General features: G+C 48.7%; 1 protein-coding gene across 3 annotated transcripts in view; it reads left to right on the top strand.

The window, feature by feature from the left end:
* The window catches only part of GSG1L (GSG1 like), a 203,217-nt gene that overhangs the window by 160,375 nt on the left and 27,129 nt on the right, over positions 1 to 15,713 (top strand). For all 3 annotated transcript variants that reach the window (XM_034988165.1, XM_034988166.1, XM_034988167.1), the window contains one exon: positions 5,992 to 6,103. In XM_034988165.1, the coding sequence (XP_034844056.1) occupies positions 5,992 to 6,103 (112 nt within the window). The remainder of the gene's footprint in view (positions 1 to 5,991; positions 6,104 to 15,713) is intronic.

Genomic DNA, 15,713 nt, shown 5'->3' on the forward strand with positions numbered 1-15,713 from the left:
AGATGACTCGCTCTCCCGAGTTGTCAGATCCAGCCCTGCTCTTGCTCATTCCCATATCCCAGACGCAGGACTTTCCACCTGCCGGCCTAACAACCCGGCCCCACACACCTGTGGTCATCTTTTCATTTGACACATATCGAACACTTACTGTGTTCTGGGGCTACAGATCTGGTCCCCGGACAAGTGAGCTGTCTAGAGGGCCTATACAGTGAGTCTCAGGCATTCATTCATTCATTCATTCATTCATTCATTCATTCAAGAAACACTGATATAGGGCCTCCTTCCTGCCAAGCACTGTTCTAGATGTTTCACAAGTATAAGCCACCTGATACTCATACCAATCTCTGACAGGTGCTATTATTACGCCTATGTTACACTTGAGGAAACTGAGGCACAGAAATGAGAGGTCACCTACTCAAGGTCACATAGCTGGTGAGTGACAGAGCTGGAAACTATAGACTCTCTCTCACTTTGTTTCACCCCTGCTTTACCCTGGGCTTAGCTTCTGGCCCTCCCGACACTGTCTCTTAATTCTGGACGCAGGCCAGCCCCTCTGGACTTGACAGCTGACTTCCCTTCTTTGGTCTGACCAGCGGAGGGCAGGGCTGGGAGTCATGGCAGCCCTTCCTGTTGTGGGGTCTGGCAGACATCACACCCAGCCCAGCTCTGGCCCCTCGGTCAGCGCCACCCCCAGTGCTCTCCAGAGTCCCCCAGGGGCTGGGAGGAGCCATGGCTGCCTCACCACGTGGGTCGTGGGTTGGGGCTCCCGTTTATGGTGTCAGGAGTTGGAAAATTACGTTTATAGCCGTGAGTTTCCTAGCGTGGGGCCCCGACAGGAAATAGCAGTCTTAGAGCAGGAAAGCCTCATTCATTTAGTTGATGCTAATTTAGGAAGTGCAGTAACTCCGCAGAAAGTCACTTTTTCACTCAGAGGAATCGGAAACAGTTCCTTCTGCAGAGGGTTTGTATGACAGATGCTACCATGGACCTCCCTTTGCAGAACAGACGTGCTTCCAGAAACACAGGCAAGGGTCGGGTTTTTAAAGGAGAATCTTCAGAATGCAATCAGAGACTCTCACCAGCCTATCTTTGAGTGGATTGTCATTTTCTTAAAGTGCAGCCTTTCGTATTTGGGAGTAAATGGAAATCGATTGAGAAATCAATGCTTTTCAAACTAACAATTTGGAAAATTAATTACTCTGCCGACAGGCTGGGTCTGGCTTCTGGGTCTAGCGAGGAGTTTTCGTTATGTTCCCACTGCCCTAAAACAAGGAGTAGTTGTTCTCATGAAAGTACTCCTTCTTTAGTAGATGCTCATTAGAATTACCTATGTCTACTATCCCCATTTTATAGATGAGAAAACCAAGGCACCCAGAGGTCACAGAACTCAGAGAGCATGTGGACTGGCATGGTGCAAAAGGAACTGAATAAGTTAGAACACCGGAGTGTTTGGAGAGCAAGCCCCCTCCCCCAGAAAGGGACTGGGGTGGGGGGTTCAGGAAGGGGTCGGGACCCCACCAAAGGCACAAGGCTTCTGGGTAGGGCATCAGTTCCAGGGGGAATGAGCACTGGGCATCGAGGAGGGGAGGCTTGTCCTCCCAGCTGACAGACTCTCCTGTAAATTAGGACTAAAACTGTGGCGTTGACACAGGAACAGAGGGACATTAGGACACAGACTCATATACATGTGGGGCTTGGAATATAAGTGTCATTTAAAGCCAGTGGAGAGGGATGCATGGGTGGCTCAGTCAGTTAAGCGACTACCTTCGGCTCAGGTCATGATCCCAGGGTCCTGGGATCGAGTCCCGCATTGGGCTTCCTGCTCGGCAGGGGAGTCTCCTTCTCCCCCTCCCCCTGCTCATGCTCTCTGTCTCACTCTGTCTCTTTCAAATAAATAAATAAATAAATAGATAAATAAATAAATAAATAAATAAAATCTTAAAAAAAATAGTGGAGAAAGAACAGGTCATTCTATAAGGATTCAAAACAATTAGCTACTCATTATAAACAGTTAACACCATTCACCAAGATAAATTCTGGGTGAATTAATATAAAAATATAAGACTGTGTGTTTATGGTGCTGCTTTTCTAAGCTTTTTTTTTTTTTTAAGACACTACCCTTTTTTTTTTTGATTTTTATTTATTTGAGAGAGAGAGCAGGGGGAGGGGCAGAGGGAGATGGAGAAGCAGACTCCCCACTGAGCCAGGAGCTGGAAGATGTGGAGCTTGATCCCAGGACCTGGAGATCATGACCTGAGCCAAAGGCAGACGTTTAACCGATTGAGTCCCCCAGGTCCCCTGATGGTGCTGCTTTTCTAAAAGTAGACACAGGAAGTGAAAACTGAAAAGGAAAAGCCTGGTAAATTTGACGATATCAAATACCAAAATGTATGAGAAAAGCGGCTTTATCCATAATTGCCAGAACTTGGAAGGAACCAAGATGTCCTTCAGCAGGTAGATGGCCCACAGGTGAGTGATGTGTGATGCATCCAGACAGTGGAACATCATTCAGCACTAAAAAGCCATGAAGAGACGTGGGGGGACCTTACATGCTTATTACTAAGTGAGAGAAGCCGATCTGAGAAGGCTACACACCGTATGATTCCAACTATATGACATTCTGGAAAAGGCAAAACGAAAAAGGCAGTAAAAAGATCAGTGGTTGCCAGGAGTTCAGTAAGGCGGGAGGGAGGGAGGGATGAATAGGTGGAACATGAGATTTTTAAGGCTGTGAAACTAGTCGACACAGTAATGGTGGATATGTGTCGCCAAAGATTGATCAAAATCCATAGAATGTACAACACAAAGAGAAAACCCTAATGTAAACTAAGTTAATAGTTTAATTTAGTTAATAATTTAGTTAATAATCCTGGATCAGTATTGGGTTGTCAATTGTAATAAATGTCCTACACTGATGGCAGATGTAAATCATGTGGGAAACTGTGGGGGTGGCGACCGGGGGCACAGGGGACCTCTCTGTAAGTTCCCCTCGCTTTTTCTGTAAACTTAAAACTGCTCTAAAGACCAAAGTCTATTAATTAAAAAACAGAAAGATGTCCAGTACATGGGAAAAGGCAAGCACTAAACTCTCGGTAGTCTACACAACAGACAGGATTAGTATCCAGAATACATAAAGAATTCCTACCAATTGATAAGGGAAAATATTTTTTTCTTTTTTAAAAAAAGAAGAAATTGACAAAGGATACAGACAGAGGTAGGAATGGTCAATGAACATGTGAAAAACGCCCAAGCTCACTAGTAATGAGGGAAACACAAAACTTAAAACAATGTTGAAGTGTCGTTCTGCGTCATAAAAGAATGACAGTATTTAACGTTTTAGAATCTCCAGTGTTGGTGAAAATTTGGGTAAGGACTCCCAGACAGCTGGCAGAAGCACAAGATGGGGCTACCACGCAGGAGAGCGATTCCCCAACATTGACTCAAATTTAAAATACATATGCTTTATGGCCCAGCAATTCTTATTATTCCCTCTGGAGAAATACTTGCTTGTAAGCACAAAAAGACTTGCAGAAAGGTGTTCAGTATTATTGCTTGTAGAGCAAAAAGCTGGAAATAACTTAATGTAACTGTCAATTGATTGGATAAATAAAACATGGTACTTCGTTATTAAGGAATCATATGCATCGGTTCCAAAGAATAAGGTATATCTGTTACGTACCTCTTGGCAAGTTCACCCAGAATTGTGTCAAGTAAAGAAAAGTAAGATCTCCATATGGCTCACCATTCTTCTCCTCCTTCTAATAGACTGAGCCAGGGCAGAGAGGACCAGAGAGTGTGCTGTTGTTGGGTGTGACAGCCCGGGACAGTTCTGCGCCACCTGCCAGGGCACAACTAAAGATGCAGTCTAGGATGTACTCGGGCCTGGCAGAGACAGCCTGGGGGAGGCTAGACCTTTACGAGGCTCCTGCGGGGGCCTCGGCACCTGTCATGGTGCCTGGATTTCTCCCTGGATTTCCTGACCTGAGAGCTCCCTGCCAGCCCACATCTGCGGTCGGAGAATAGTGACAAGTGTCCATGGGGGGCTGACCCAGGCTCAGAGATGCAGACAGCCACCTCTGCATCCGTGGTCTCCGTTGGGCCCGAGGTCCAGGGATTGGAGTGAGACCCAGAGCTGTGCTGGAGCCTGTTGGCACCAGCTTGTGAGCGCCTCTGCTCTGCTCTGCTCTGCTCTGCTTTCAGTGACATCACGTTGGTAGCTTGAGATCGGCCATAGTGCGAGTCGTTGCACCATGGAACTTGGCAAATGCTACAGATCAGGGCTTTTCTTTTCCCTCTGGAGAACCAGTTGTTAAACATTTGTCTTCACACTATGGGAACACAGGATGGCCCCCTCCCTCCACTCCCCACGCTGGGTTCCAGGATGCAGAGCCCCGCCCCCTCTGTCTCTGCTTAACCTCCACCTCTGCTCCCCTTATCTCCATCTTTCCTCTTGCCTCCTCTTCAAGAAGAGGGGAGAGGGTGATCGGGCAACCAGGGGAAGACAGACACATGCTGGGCATCATGGGAAGAGCCCTGGAGTTGAGGGCATTTGGATCTGGGCACCAGTCACAATGACACCATTGACTCCCTTCGTGACCATGGACAGACTTTACCACTCCAGGCTTCTGTTTTCTCACCTGTGAAATGGGAACAATCATATGCAGGGCTGCCATATACAGCCTTGCAGGCATTGTTCTGCTTCAACTCCAGGGAGGGACATGCACGTAGACTGCATTGTGAATGGACCCTATGGAGATGTGCAGTGGGCAACCTGAACAACGAATGGTACATAGTCCTGATCATGGTACCTCATGATACTTTAGAGGGTTGTTATGAAAAGTAAGAGGTAATAACACAGAGTGCTCAGCCCACAGCAGGTGCACAAGCATGATTCCTTTCCTTTCTTGTTATCTACCCCTTCCCTCCTCAATATCGTATCACTCTATCTTAGGGTTAGGTTCATGAGGGCTCCAGATGCCATGGTCCACACAGAGAAAGGTCCCCAGGGTTGTAATAATCATGCTAGCTGTAATGATTACATGCCCCCTAGGCACCAACACTGAAGCTGCCTCGCCTCCTTTACCTACCCTTCACCTTACCCATCACAGTCCTCATCTTAGGGTTCAGAGATTTGAATGAAGCTCAGAGAGTGAAGCTTTGCCCAGCGCCACATGGCGAAAACATGGTGGAAGAGGATTCCCACTCAGATCCCTGGGAATCCAAGTCTTCCCAGCCAGTGGGCTCAAAGATTTTTGACCATGAGCCACAGAAAACCATTTCATGTTTCAGTCACCACACACACAGACATATGCATAGAACTGCAAAGTTTCACAAAACAATACTCACTCTTGTTATACTTGATGGTATCAGATATGCCTATTCTATTCCATTCCATTCTTGTTGCCTTTTTTTTTTTTTTTTTTTTTTTTTACTGCTGGCAATCAGTGAAGGTGATTTCATGACCCACTAGGCTAGGGAGTCCAGATCTACAGTTTTGAAAAATACCTCTAGGCTGCTTCTCCCAAATGACCTTCTAACACAGGCATCAGCAAACTATAGCCCACGGGGTCAATTCGGCCCAGTGCTTGTTTTTGTAAATAAAGTTTTATTGGTACACAGCCATACTCATCCATTTATGTATTGTCTATGGCTCTCCAGCAGTGGAGAAGTAGTTGCAACAGATGCTGCATGGACCACAGAGCCTAAAATATCTACGTATCTGGTACTTAACAGAAAAAGCGTGTCCCTCTGTGCCCAGATCTGACTCTGTGTCTCCCTTGTTTAATTTCTCCAGGCCTGCCTTTTGCCCTCTCGATCAAACTCAAGCTCCTTGGCTGGCTGAGAAAAGCGCCCTCCTCTGGCTTCCCTGCTCCGGTCCTGCCGACGGCCCTTCTCCTTCCATGCTGTCCCCCAACACTAACAGGCCCATGGGACAAAGGGGGACAGAGCCCCACCTGGCTTCCTGACCCCTTGTTCTGCTCCCCCCCACAGGCCTCCTGGGAATGGTAGCCCACATGATGTACACGCAAGTATTCCAGGTCACTGTGAGCCTTGGCCCTGAAGACTGGAGACCCCACTCCTGGGACTACGGGTGGTCCTTCTGGTAAGTGGCTTTGACCTCCAGGCATGCTGGGACTTTAGCAGCTTGGCCCAGCTGCGGGGAGAAGGGCAGAAGAAGGCAAAGGTAGCTAGCCCGGAGTCCAAAGGCACTTTGAGACCCTAATACTGCGGTTGGCCAACTGTGGCCCGTAGGCCAAATGTGGCCCACCGCCTGTTTTTATGCAGCCCTCAACCTAAGGATAGTTTTTACACGTTGAAATGCTGGAAAATAAACCAAAAGAAGAATAACATCTTGCGATGTGTGAAAATTATGTGAAATTCAAATTTCAGTGTCTGTAAATCAAGTTTTATTGGGACAGAGCCACACTTAGGTTTATGTGTTGTCTGTGGCTACTTTCCTGCTACAACAGCAGAGTTGTGGTTGTGACCCACACTCAGTGGCCCACAAAGCCTAAAATATTTACTGCCCGGCCCTTTACAGAGAAAGTTTGCCAACCCTGCCACACAGGCCGCTCTGGAAGGGGGAGAAAGAAGCTGGCAGGCCGTCTGGGCCCTGGGAGGTCTGCTAGGCTAGGTGTGGAAAGATAGGCAGGATCGGCAATAGACTCCCACGTGTAAGTAAACACGGGATGTGTATTAGCTCAGATAACAGAAAAGTCCAGGAGGATCAGCTAGGGTGCCTTGTGTTGTAACAGAAAAGTCCATCCCCGTCAGTCCAAGCAATACGGAAACACACTGGTTCCTGTGAGTGGCAGGGGCAGCTGTGTCGTGGACTTCAGGGTCCGTTTGATCCAGAGTCTCTGACGTCATCAGGACTGATTGCTCTTCCTCTGGGATCATCTGCACATGTTAACCCTGTCCCTGGGGGGGCTTCCCTCCTGGTGGTGAGAAAGCTGCTCCTGAGGGTGCTGCTTCTTCCTTCACATACAGGGGAAGAAAGGGCTTCTCTTTCCCCAACATTGACTGAAGTCCCAAGCCTCCCTTTGATGGGCCCAACTTAGGTCATTTTCTCTCTCCTGAATCATCACCACAGCTGAGGGAATGTCATGAGCTTATTGGCTCAGCTTGCCCACGCTCATCTCTGGAGTCAGGAGTGAGCCAAAAGCTCGCAAATGGCGAGTGGGTGGAATGGATGCTGGGTGAGCTACCAGAATGTCTGCTTCAGGCACAGCTGGATCCAAGTGATCAGGTGATTCATCAGTAGCTGAGGCAGTCTCCCCTCCCCACTTTCCTGTCTCTGTTCCCTTTGTGTTGGTTGGCTTCATTCACAAGCAACTTTTTCCTAAGCAAAAATGGTCACCAAGCCCAGGTCTAGGCTTACATTTTACAAATGTAGCAACACCAGCAGAGAGATGGGGCCTCTTCCCAATATTTCCAGCCAACATCCTGGTTAAGGCTTTCATTGAATTAGCTTAAGTCATGTGTCCATCCCATGACCAATGATTTAGACCCTGAGGAGACTGGACTGCTCTAATTGGTCTGGCTTGATTACAAGGTCAAGGAAGAGAGATTGGCCCCACCCAAACCCTTGGACAAAGAGAGGAGGAGGAGAGGTCCCCCAGTGGAAAATTGGGAGTGTGTGGGGGTGGTTATCAGAAGAAGGAATGCATGCTGGAAAGACAGCGACCACAGATGTCCAGGGTCTGCAGGTCTGCTTCTGGTGGCTGGAGGCCATTTATCTACTTAGTCATTTTACAGGCATTTACTGAATGCTTACTTGGGGACAGCCACTCTCCTAGGTGCTGGGAGCACAGCAGTGGCCAAGACACTGTTGTAACAGGCAATTGAGACAAGTAAACAAGCTATCATGTGGATGGGGGGGTTCACAGACCCAGCTTTGGGCAGGGAGAGTCCTCTGGGGAGAATGTGGTCAGGCAGACTGGTACAGAGACTTTGGAGGAAGATGGTCAGAGTGGAGCAGAAAGGGCTCCAACTCAGAAAGACCCCCCTTTCAGACCAGTGGGGACTCCTGCTGATTTAAGCCCCTTCCTATTCTCTCCTTGGCCCCACCCCTGTAAAGGCATGTGCCTTAAAGGGACCTGGACCCTCCAACACCACCCCTGATCGCTTGAAGTGGAAAGACCGCAGGGAAACCAGCTAAGGCTCTGGTTCCATTTTATCCAATGCTTCCCTCCTTCTGGCAGTTCTTGCTTGAGCTCTTGACCTTGGAAGTTTTTCATCTGAGCTAGAGAAGGGAACAAAGGAAAGGAACATTTTGGAGTGTTGAGCACGTGTGTAATAATTCTGCTGTGTATTGAGCACTGGTATGTCGTCATCATAACAATGCTATGGAGTGGGTACTTCCTGGAGAGGAAACTGAGGCAAAGGGAACTCAAGTCACTTATCCAGGCTATCTGACTGCTGGGCGGCAGAGCGGGATCTGAACCCAGGCGGTCTGGCCTTAGAGCCCACACCCTCAACCTCTGTATTGTGTCTCTCTGAGAATGGGGTAATACAAAGACAGTTTGTAGATGTGCTTAGCACACTGTTTGACATATGCATAAGTGCTCTTAAACTTCAGCCCCCCCCTTTTTTTAAGATTTTATTTATTTATTTAATTTTATTTTTTAAAGATTTTATTTATTTATTTGACAAAGAGAGACATAGCGAGAGAGGGAACACAAGCAGGGGAAGGGGAGAGGGAGAAGCAGGCTTCCCGCAGAGCAGGGAGCCTGACGCGGGGCTCGATCCCAGGACCCCAGGATCATGACCTGAGCCAAAGGCAGACACTTAACGACTGAGCCACCCAGGCGCCCCTTATTTATTTATTTAGAGAGCATACAAGCAGGGGGAAGGGCAGAGGGAGAGGGAGAGAGAGGATCTCAAGTACACTCACACTAAGTACGAGGACGGAGCCCAATGTGGAGCTTGATCTCGTGATCCTGAGATCATGACCTGAGCCAAAATCAAGAGTCTGGCGCTTTACTGACTGAGCCACCCAGACGCCCCAGGCTCTAGCCCTTCTAATATTACCATTCTTAATATGAACTTAATATATGCAAAACCCCCATGTTGAATGTGTGAAAACCAGGGCTCAGAAAGGTTGGGTCACCCACCCAGGGTCCCACAGCCTTAAGTGGTAATAAGATTCTGAGCCTCCTCCTCCCACAGGCCTCTCTAGAAGCCCCTAGTTCTCCACCCTGGCACTCAGCATCTAAAACCCAGCCGGCTGGTGTCAGCCACGGGAACCTTTCTTTCCCTGAAAGCCGGGCCTCCTGCCCTGCTCCCCTCCTCCCTTGGGGCTGGCCTGATTTTCATTTGACTTATTTAAGGCCGGGGCCCAATGTGCGGCCCCTATTAGGGCCGATCCATTTCTTCTTGTCACCGAAGCCTGCAAGATGGATCAGCCCCATTTTTCATCCCTTCTTTTGGGGACTTGCCAGGGCTGTGCAGTGTCATTTCTCTTGTTTAATATGTGTGAGGCCATTTGTCAAAATTCTGGCCACTACACTGCCCCTGTCCCCACCCCAGGCACCAGAGAGGAGACCAGCTTTGAGGCCAGACAGTGTCAGCCTCTGTCTCCCCGCCCAGCAGAGCAAAACAGGCCCCGGGGGCTTGGGAGGTTGGGGGATCAGAGAGGCCCAGCTGAAGTTGGGCACCAGCTTCTGGGAGGGACACCTGCACAGGAAGGAGAAGGTTCCTTGGTTGGGAATCAGACAGCCTGGGAGCAGACCCCCACCCGGACCTTCGCCAGCCGCGGACTCACACCAGGTCACTCAGCCTCCCCGTGCCTCAGTATCCTCATCTGTAAAATGAGGATGGCCTGAGTTTCTACTCATGGGGCTCTTGCGAGTAGTGTGTCAGCATTCTCTTCATTTAGAACACATCACCCTAAAACAAAAATGTGTTATTTTCTCTTATGGTGTAGTGGGTTGACTGGGCTTAGCTAAGTTGTCCTTGCTCAAGGTCTTCCATGACGCTTCAGTGGGATGTTGGCCAGGTGGCATCATCTGGGGCATGGCCGGGCAGGGTGTCCTAACTGACCCCTCCCAGCACGGGCTGTGGGTGCCCGCTGGGGGCTGGGGGCTCAGCTAGGCTGTCAGCGGGAGCGGCTTCTTGCAGGGAGCAAGCATTCCAAGCCATCTGAGCAGAAGCTACAAGTTTATTTTATGACCTTGTCTCAGGAGGCACGCTGTCACTTCTGGTGCATTCTGTTGGTCGAGAGCAAGTGATGGGGCCAGATTCAAGGTGAAGGGGCCGCACGAAGCATGAACCTTAGGAGGTGAGGCTCCGGGTGGGGGCATCTCTGAGGAGGAGCTACGATGAGGACCGTGTGGAATAAGGCGCATGAGGTGCTTAGCACAGAGGATGTGCTCCACGAATGTTCCTGTTAGAGGTGAACAACTCAGCCTCTCAGTGTATTCATCTCTGGGGTAGGTAGTAGTAATACGTGTTTCATAGGGTTGTTGGACGGACTACCTGGGACCAAGCTCTTAAAGCGCTTGGGACACAGTAAGTGCTCCTAAGTGGTGGTGATTCTAAGTGGTGACAATGACACTGAGCCTTTGGTAATGCTGCTCTCACTTGCTGGGAGGCACGTGCCCCGAATGTCCATGCAATGACACCCGGTGGGCGTGCAGGCAGCCCCTTGCCATCTGTGCTCTGGGCTCCACCTGCCCTGGCCGTGCCCTCCCGTCCCTGCCTGACTCCCCGCTTTGGCCCTAAGCCTCGGAACCCCATCCTCGCCTGAGCCCGGGGACCCTCCAGCCCTCCTGCCTGCCTTTTTATCCCCCCAGCTCTGTGTCTCAGCTCCCTGAGCTGTCTGGTCCTGCCGTGCTAACTCCCATGGAGGGGTTATCATGCCCAGATCAGGGACCAGGACACAGCCTCAGAAACAGCAAGACCCAGGTTGCACAGTTAGTCCAGGGGCTGCAAACTGCATGCAGCCCAGGGCCCCTAGATGTTTTGTGTCAACTGCCACGGTGTTAGATAAAAGATGTATTTGGGCGCCTGGGTGGCTCAGTTGGTTAAGCGTCTGCCTTGGGCTCAGGCCATGATCCCAGGGTCCTGGGATCGAGCCCTGTATCGAGCTCCCTGCTTGGGGGGAAGCCTGCTTCTCCCTCTGCCCTCCCCCCTGCTCATGCTTGCTTGCACGCTCTCTTTCTCTCTCTCACACACGCACACAAATCTAAAAAAAAAAAAAACCTATTAAAATTACAATGTTTAAAAAAAATAAAAGATGTATTTGTTTTTAACATCTAAAAAGGTAAACATTTTGCATAAAAATCCAAGTTTGGGGCTTGTACTTACTGTCGCCTTGTACTTTCCCCGCATCATCATCCACCGGACCCTGCAGGAGTTTGAGTTGTGAACCCGGCGTGGAAGGTCAGCCTGGCAGTTTTCCTGGAAATGGCAAGAACGTAGAAAGCTAGTCACTTTGTTGTTCTGTTGAATTTGATCAAAATGGAGAAAGATTTTAAAAATGGCCCCTCCTACCACAACACACACAGCGAAACCCCAGTCCTGAGCATTCAGTCCGCAGACGGGGGTAGGAGAGCATCAGGGAGTTGTAGCTTTATAAGAGCTAGAAGCCCAGAGAGGTTAAGCAGTTCGGCACAGGTCACACAGCAAAGAGTAGCAAGTTGGGCCAGTACCGAGGGGGGTGGTGCCTCTCTATTCGCCTCTGAAACCCTACCTGTGTGAAGTCAATGGCCTCACTGCTATTCCCCTTTACCCCCTTCCAGTCTCCACAACCCTGGAAACAGAAGGCTAGCCTCTTCCCTCTCGCAGGACCCTAGGCCGCCCTGCCCTCTCTGCAGGCCTTAGATGGCCTTTCAGCGGATTGATCCCTCAGGGGTGGGGGGATTCTGCTGCCGTGACCATCGAAGGACCTTGGCCCCAGAGAGCCCCTGGAGAGGGTGTGTTGCTTATGTCACTGCTGAGAGGCTGAGTGGTCAGCAGGAAGCTGGAAGCTCTCCCTCTTTCTCATGTCCCCCAAGGCAGGGGGCTCTGGCCTCCCTTTGTCTAAGACCAGGGAGGGGAAGGAAAGGCGTGGCTGCCCAAGGGTGCCTGCTAGACTGGCTGGGCCCCCAGGACCTCCCATCGTCAACTCCTGGTCCCATCGGCTCTGGGGCACTGAGCGTGGCCTGGACCGAGCATTTGTGTCCTATCCTGCACTGTGACTCTCTGTCCATCTGTCCTAAATGAGGACTAGGGCTGCCTCCCTCGGGGGTCAGTTAATAGCCTTCCCACCGAGCAGGGCCTGTAGCGGATTGCAAGGTGGTTTCTATGCATCTCTGGATCTGGCCCCAGCATCCCCCCTGCCCTGCAGTGCAGCTCCCAGAGGACAAAGTGGTTGACAGCCACTCTGTCCAGCCTGTCACCCTCCCCTTTCCTCCCCACAGTGTCCACTCTGCTCTTGGCTCCAAAAACCAGGCCAACCACCCACGTACCCGCTCAGAAGCGCAAGCTGCAAACACCAACAGGTGTTAGAGCCTCGAGGTTTTCAAACTGTGCCCTGCGTGGGGGCCCAGAGGGGTGTTGGGATGAAGCACAGCAGGGAGGATGGAGACTCGTGGATGCAACCCTGAGCCCCCCAACCACATGAAAACCAGTACAGTGTTTTTATATCTGTTTGTTCAGTCTGTTTTTATCGTGTCTGTATTTCTTCATTCTACAAATAGTTACTGAGCACCTCCTATGTGCCAGGCATTGTTCTAGGTCCTGAGGATAGAGCAGTGAACAAAACAAAGCTCCTGTTTTCATGAAGCTGAAGTTCTGGTATGGGTGGGAAGACGATCAAAAACCAAATAATCGGGCCTACCACTTCTGGGAAGATGGAGTAGACATACTTCTCCCTATTCTTTCTGCTAAGTACAACTAAAATCCTGGAACATTAGCCATAAAGCAAGCGTAAGAAGATGCTGAAAGGTAGACAGAAGACAGTAGGCTGATCAGGGACCAAGAGACGGTACACTGGTGAGTCCTTTTTGTCTAGCGCATCCCGGTTTGGAAATGAAGACGTCAGCAATCCAGCAATACCAAAAGGCGCGCATGCGCACACACACACAAACACACACACCCCCACCAAAAGTCTGCTTTCTGTAGCCAAAAGACCAGGAAAGGGGCAGCCTACCAAGAGAGAAAACTTAGCAGTAGCTGCTCTCAATAGTCCTACATCACAGAAAACAAACCAACAGTTTGACCCCCCACTCATGCAAGCTTAGATTCACCTCACCAGGCTGTCATGAGGCACCTCACCGGCTACGGGGATAGCAGAGTAGGGAGCCGGGACTGTCACTTTGCTGGAACAGTAACAAGACCCACCCATTCCCGAGTGGCAGTGGAGGTCACATGGGGAGCCGGGACCCCTGCTCCCACCAGGTGGTATCACAACTGAACGTTTCCCCCTGAGACTGGGAACACCACTCTTAGTACAGTGCTGGAAGTTCTCGCCCGTACAGTAAAGCATGAAAAGTAAATAAAAGGCATAGAGATTGGAAAGGAAGAAGTAAACCATACTTATTTGCAGATGACATGATTGCCTATGTAGAAGAATCCAAGAGATCTATCAAAAAATGCCTAGACCTAATATACGAGCTCAGTACAGTCTTGGTATACAAGAGAAAAACCACAAAATCAATTATATTTCTTTTTTTTAAGATTTATTGACTTTATAGAGCGTGTAAGTGCGTGTAAATGGGGGGAGGGGCAGAGAATCTTCAAGCAGACTCCCCACTAAGTGTGGAGCCTGACTCAGGGCTCGATCTTATGACCCGTGAGATCATGACCTGAGCCGAAACCAAGAGTCAGATGCTCAACCAACTGAGCCACCCAGGCGCCCCAATCAATTTTTTAAAAAGATTTATTTATTTGAGAGAGAGGAAGAGAGAGAGCACAAGCAGGGGAAGGGCAGAGGGAGAAGAAGAGGAAGAGAATCTCAAGCAGACACCCTGCTGAACGTGGAGCCTGAAGTGGGGCGCTATCTCAAGATCCTGAGATCATGGCCTGAGCCAAAACCAAGAGTCAGATGCTCAGCCGATGGAACCATCCAGGTGCCCCGGTGCCCCCAATCAGTTATATTTCTAATAAACTAGCATTGAACAGTTGGACAACAAAACTAAAAATACAGTACCGTTTGCACTGAAAAAAGTGAAACGCTTCATCATAAATCTAACAAAACAGCTGTAGGACTTGCATGCTGAAAACCACAAAATGGCAATGAAAGAAATCAAAGAAGATGGAAATAAATGGAGCGATACACCATGTTTGTGGCAAAGATATCAGTTCCCCTCAAGCTGGTATACAGGTTTCATGCAATTCCTATTAAAATCTCAGCAAGATTTCTTGTAGGTATAGATAAGAGTATTCTACAATTTATTATGAAAGGCAAAGGAACTAGAAGAGCTAAAACAGTTTTGAAAAAGAAGACTAAAAGTGGGAGGAATCAGTCTATCCAATTTCAAGACTTAATGTATAGTTACGTAGTCTAGACAGTGTGGTATGGGTGAAGGGATACACAGAGATCAATGGGACAGAATAAGGGACCCAGAAATAGACCCACACAAATAGGCCTAACTGATATTTGACAAAGATGCAAATCCATTCAGTGGAGGTCGGGGGTAGCCTTTTCAACAAATGGTGCTGGAACTATGGGACATTCAGAGACAAAAGAAAAAAAAGTCAATCTTGATCTAAACTCCACGCCTTGTTTAAAAATCAACTCAAAATGGGTCGTGGACCTAAATGTAAATTGTAAAACCGTAAAATCTTTAGAGAAAAATAGAAAATCTTTGGGATCTAGACATAGGCAAAGAGGTCTTAGATTTGATATCAAATGGGTCAAAAGCATAAATGGAAAATATGATCAATTGGATGTCAGCAAAATGAAATGCTTGCCCTGTGACAGACCTTGTAAAGACGTTGGAAAACAAGTTACAGAGGAAGAAACCATTTGTAAACCACCTCTCTGACAAAGGCCTAGTATTTAGGATCTCTACAAACACTCAAAACTCAACAGTGAGCAACAATAGCAGCAAAACAATCCAGTTAGAAAGTGGGCAGAAGAACATGAACATATTTTGCCAAAGAGGATAAACAGATGGCAAGTAAGCAACTGAAAAGATGTTCAACACCATTAGCCATTAGGAAAATGCAAATGAAAACCACAATGAGGTGTTACTACACATCTATCAGAATCGCTAAAAAAAAAAAAAGTGACAACATGACATGCTGGTGCAGATGTGGAGAAACTCCCTGATATAAGGGAACAAATGGTTGATACACACAGCAACTGGGAGGACTCTCCAGAGAATTACACCGAGTGCGAAAAGCCAATCCCCAAAATACGTGCTGTGTGATGCCATTTGTGCCTCATTCTTAACATGACAAAATTAGAGAAACGAAGAACTGATTACTGGTTGCCAGAGGTTGGGAGGGGAGGGGGTGTGGCTGTAAAATGGCAAGAGGAGGGATCGTTGTGGTGATGGATGGAGCTGTTCTGTATCTTGACTGTATCGGAGTCGATATGCTGGCTGGGGACTATCTTTGCAAGATGTTACCACTGAGGGAAACTGGGTAAAGGGTACGTGGATCTCTCTGTATTATTTCTTACAACTGCATGTGAATCTATAATTACCCCAAAATAGCAAGTTTCATTTAAGAACAAAGAATGATAAATAGGAAGAAAAGCTACAGGAGAATTACAGGGTGTG

The sequence above is a fragment of the Mirounga leonina genome, unplaced genomic scaffold (genome assembly GCF_011800145.1).
Source record: "Mirounga leonina isolate KUSES-001 unplaced genomic scaffold, KU_Mleo_1.0 Mir_454, whole genome shotgun sequence".
In the NCBI taxonomy this organism is placed as follows: domain Eukaryota; kingdom Metazoa; phylum Chordata; class Mammalia; order Carnivora; family Phocidae; genus Mirounga; species Mirounga leonina.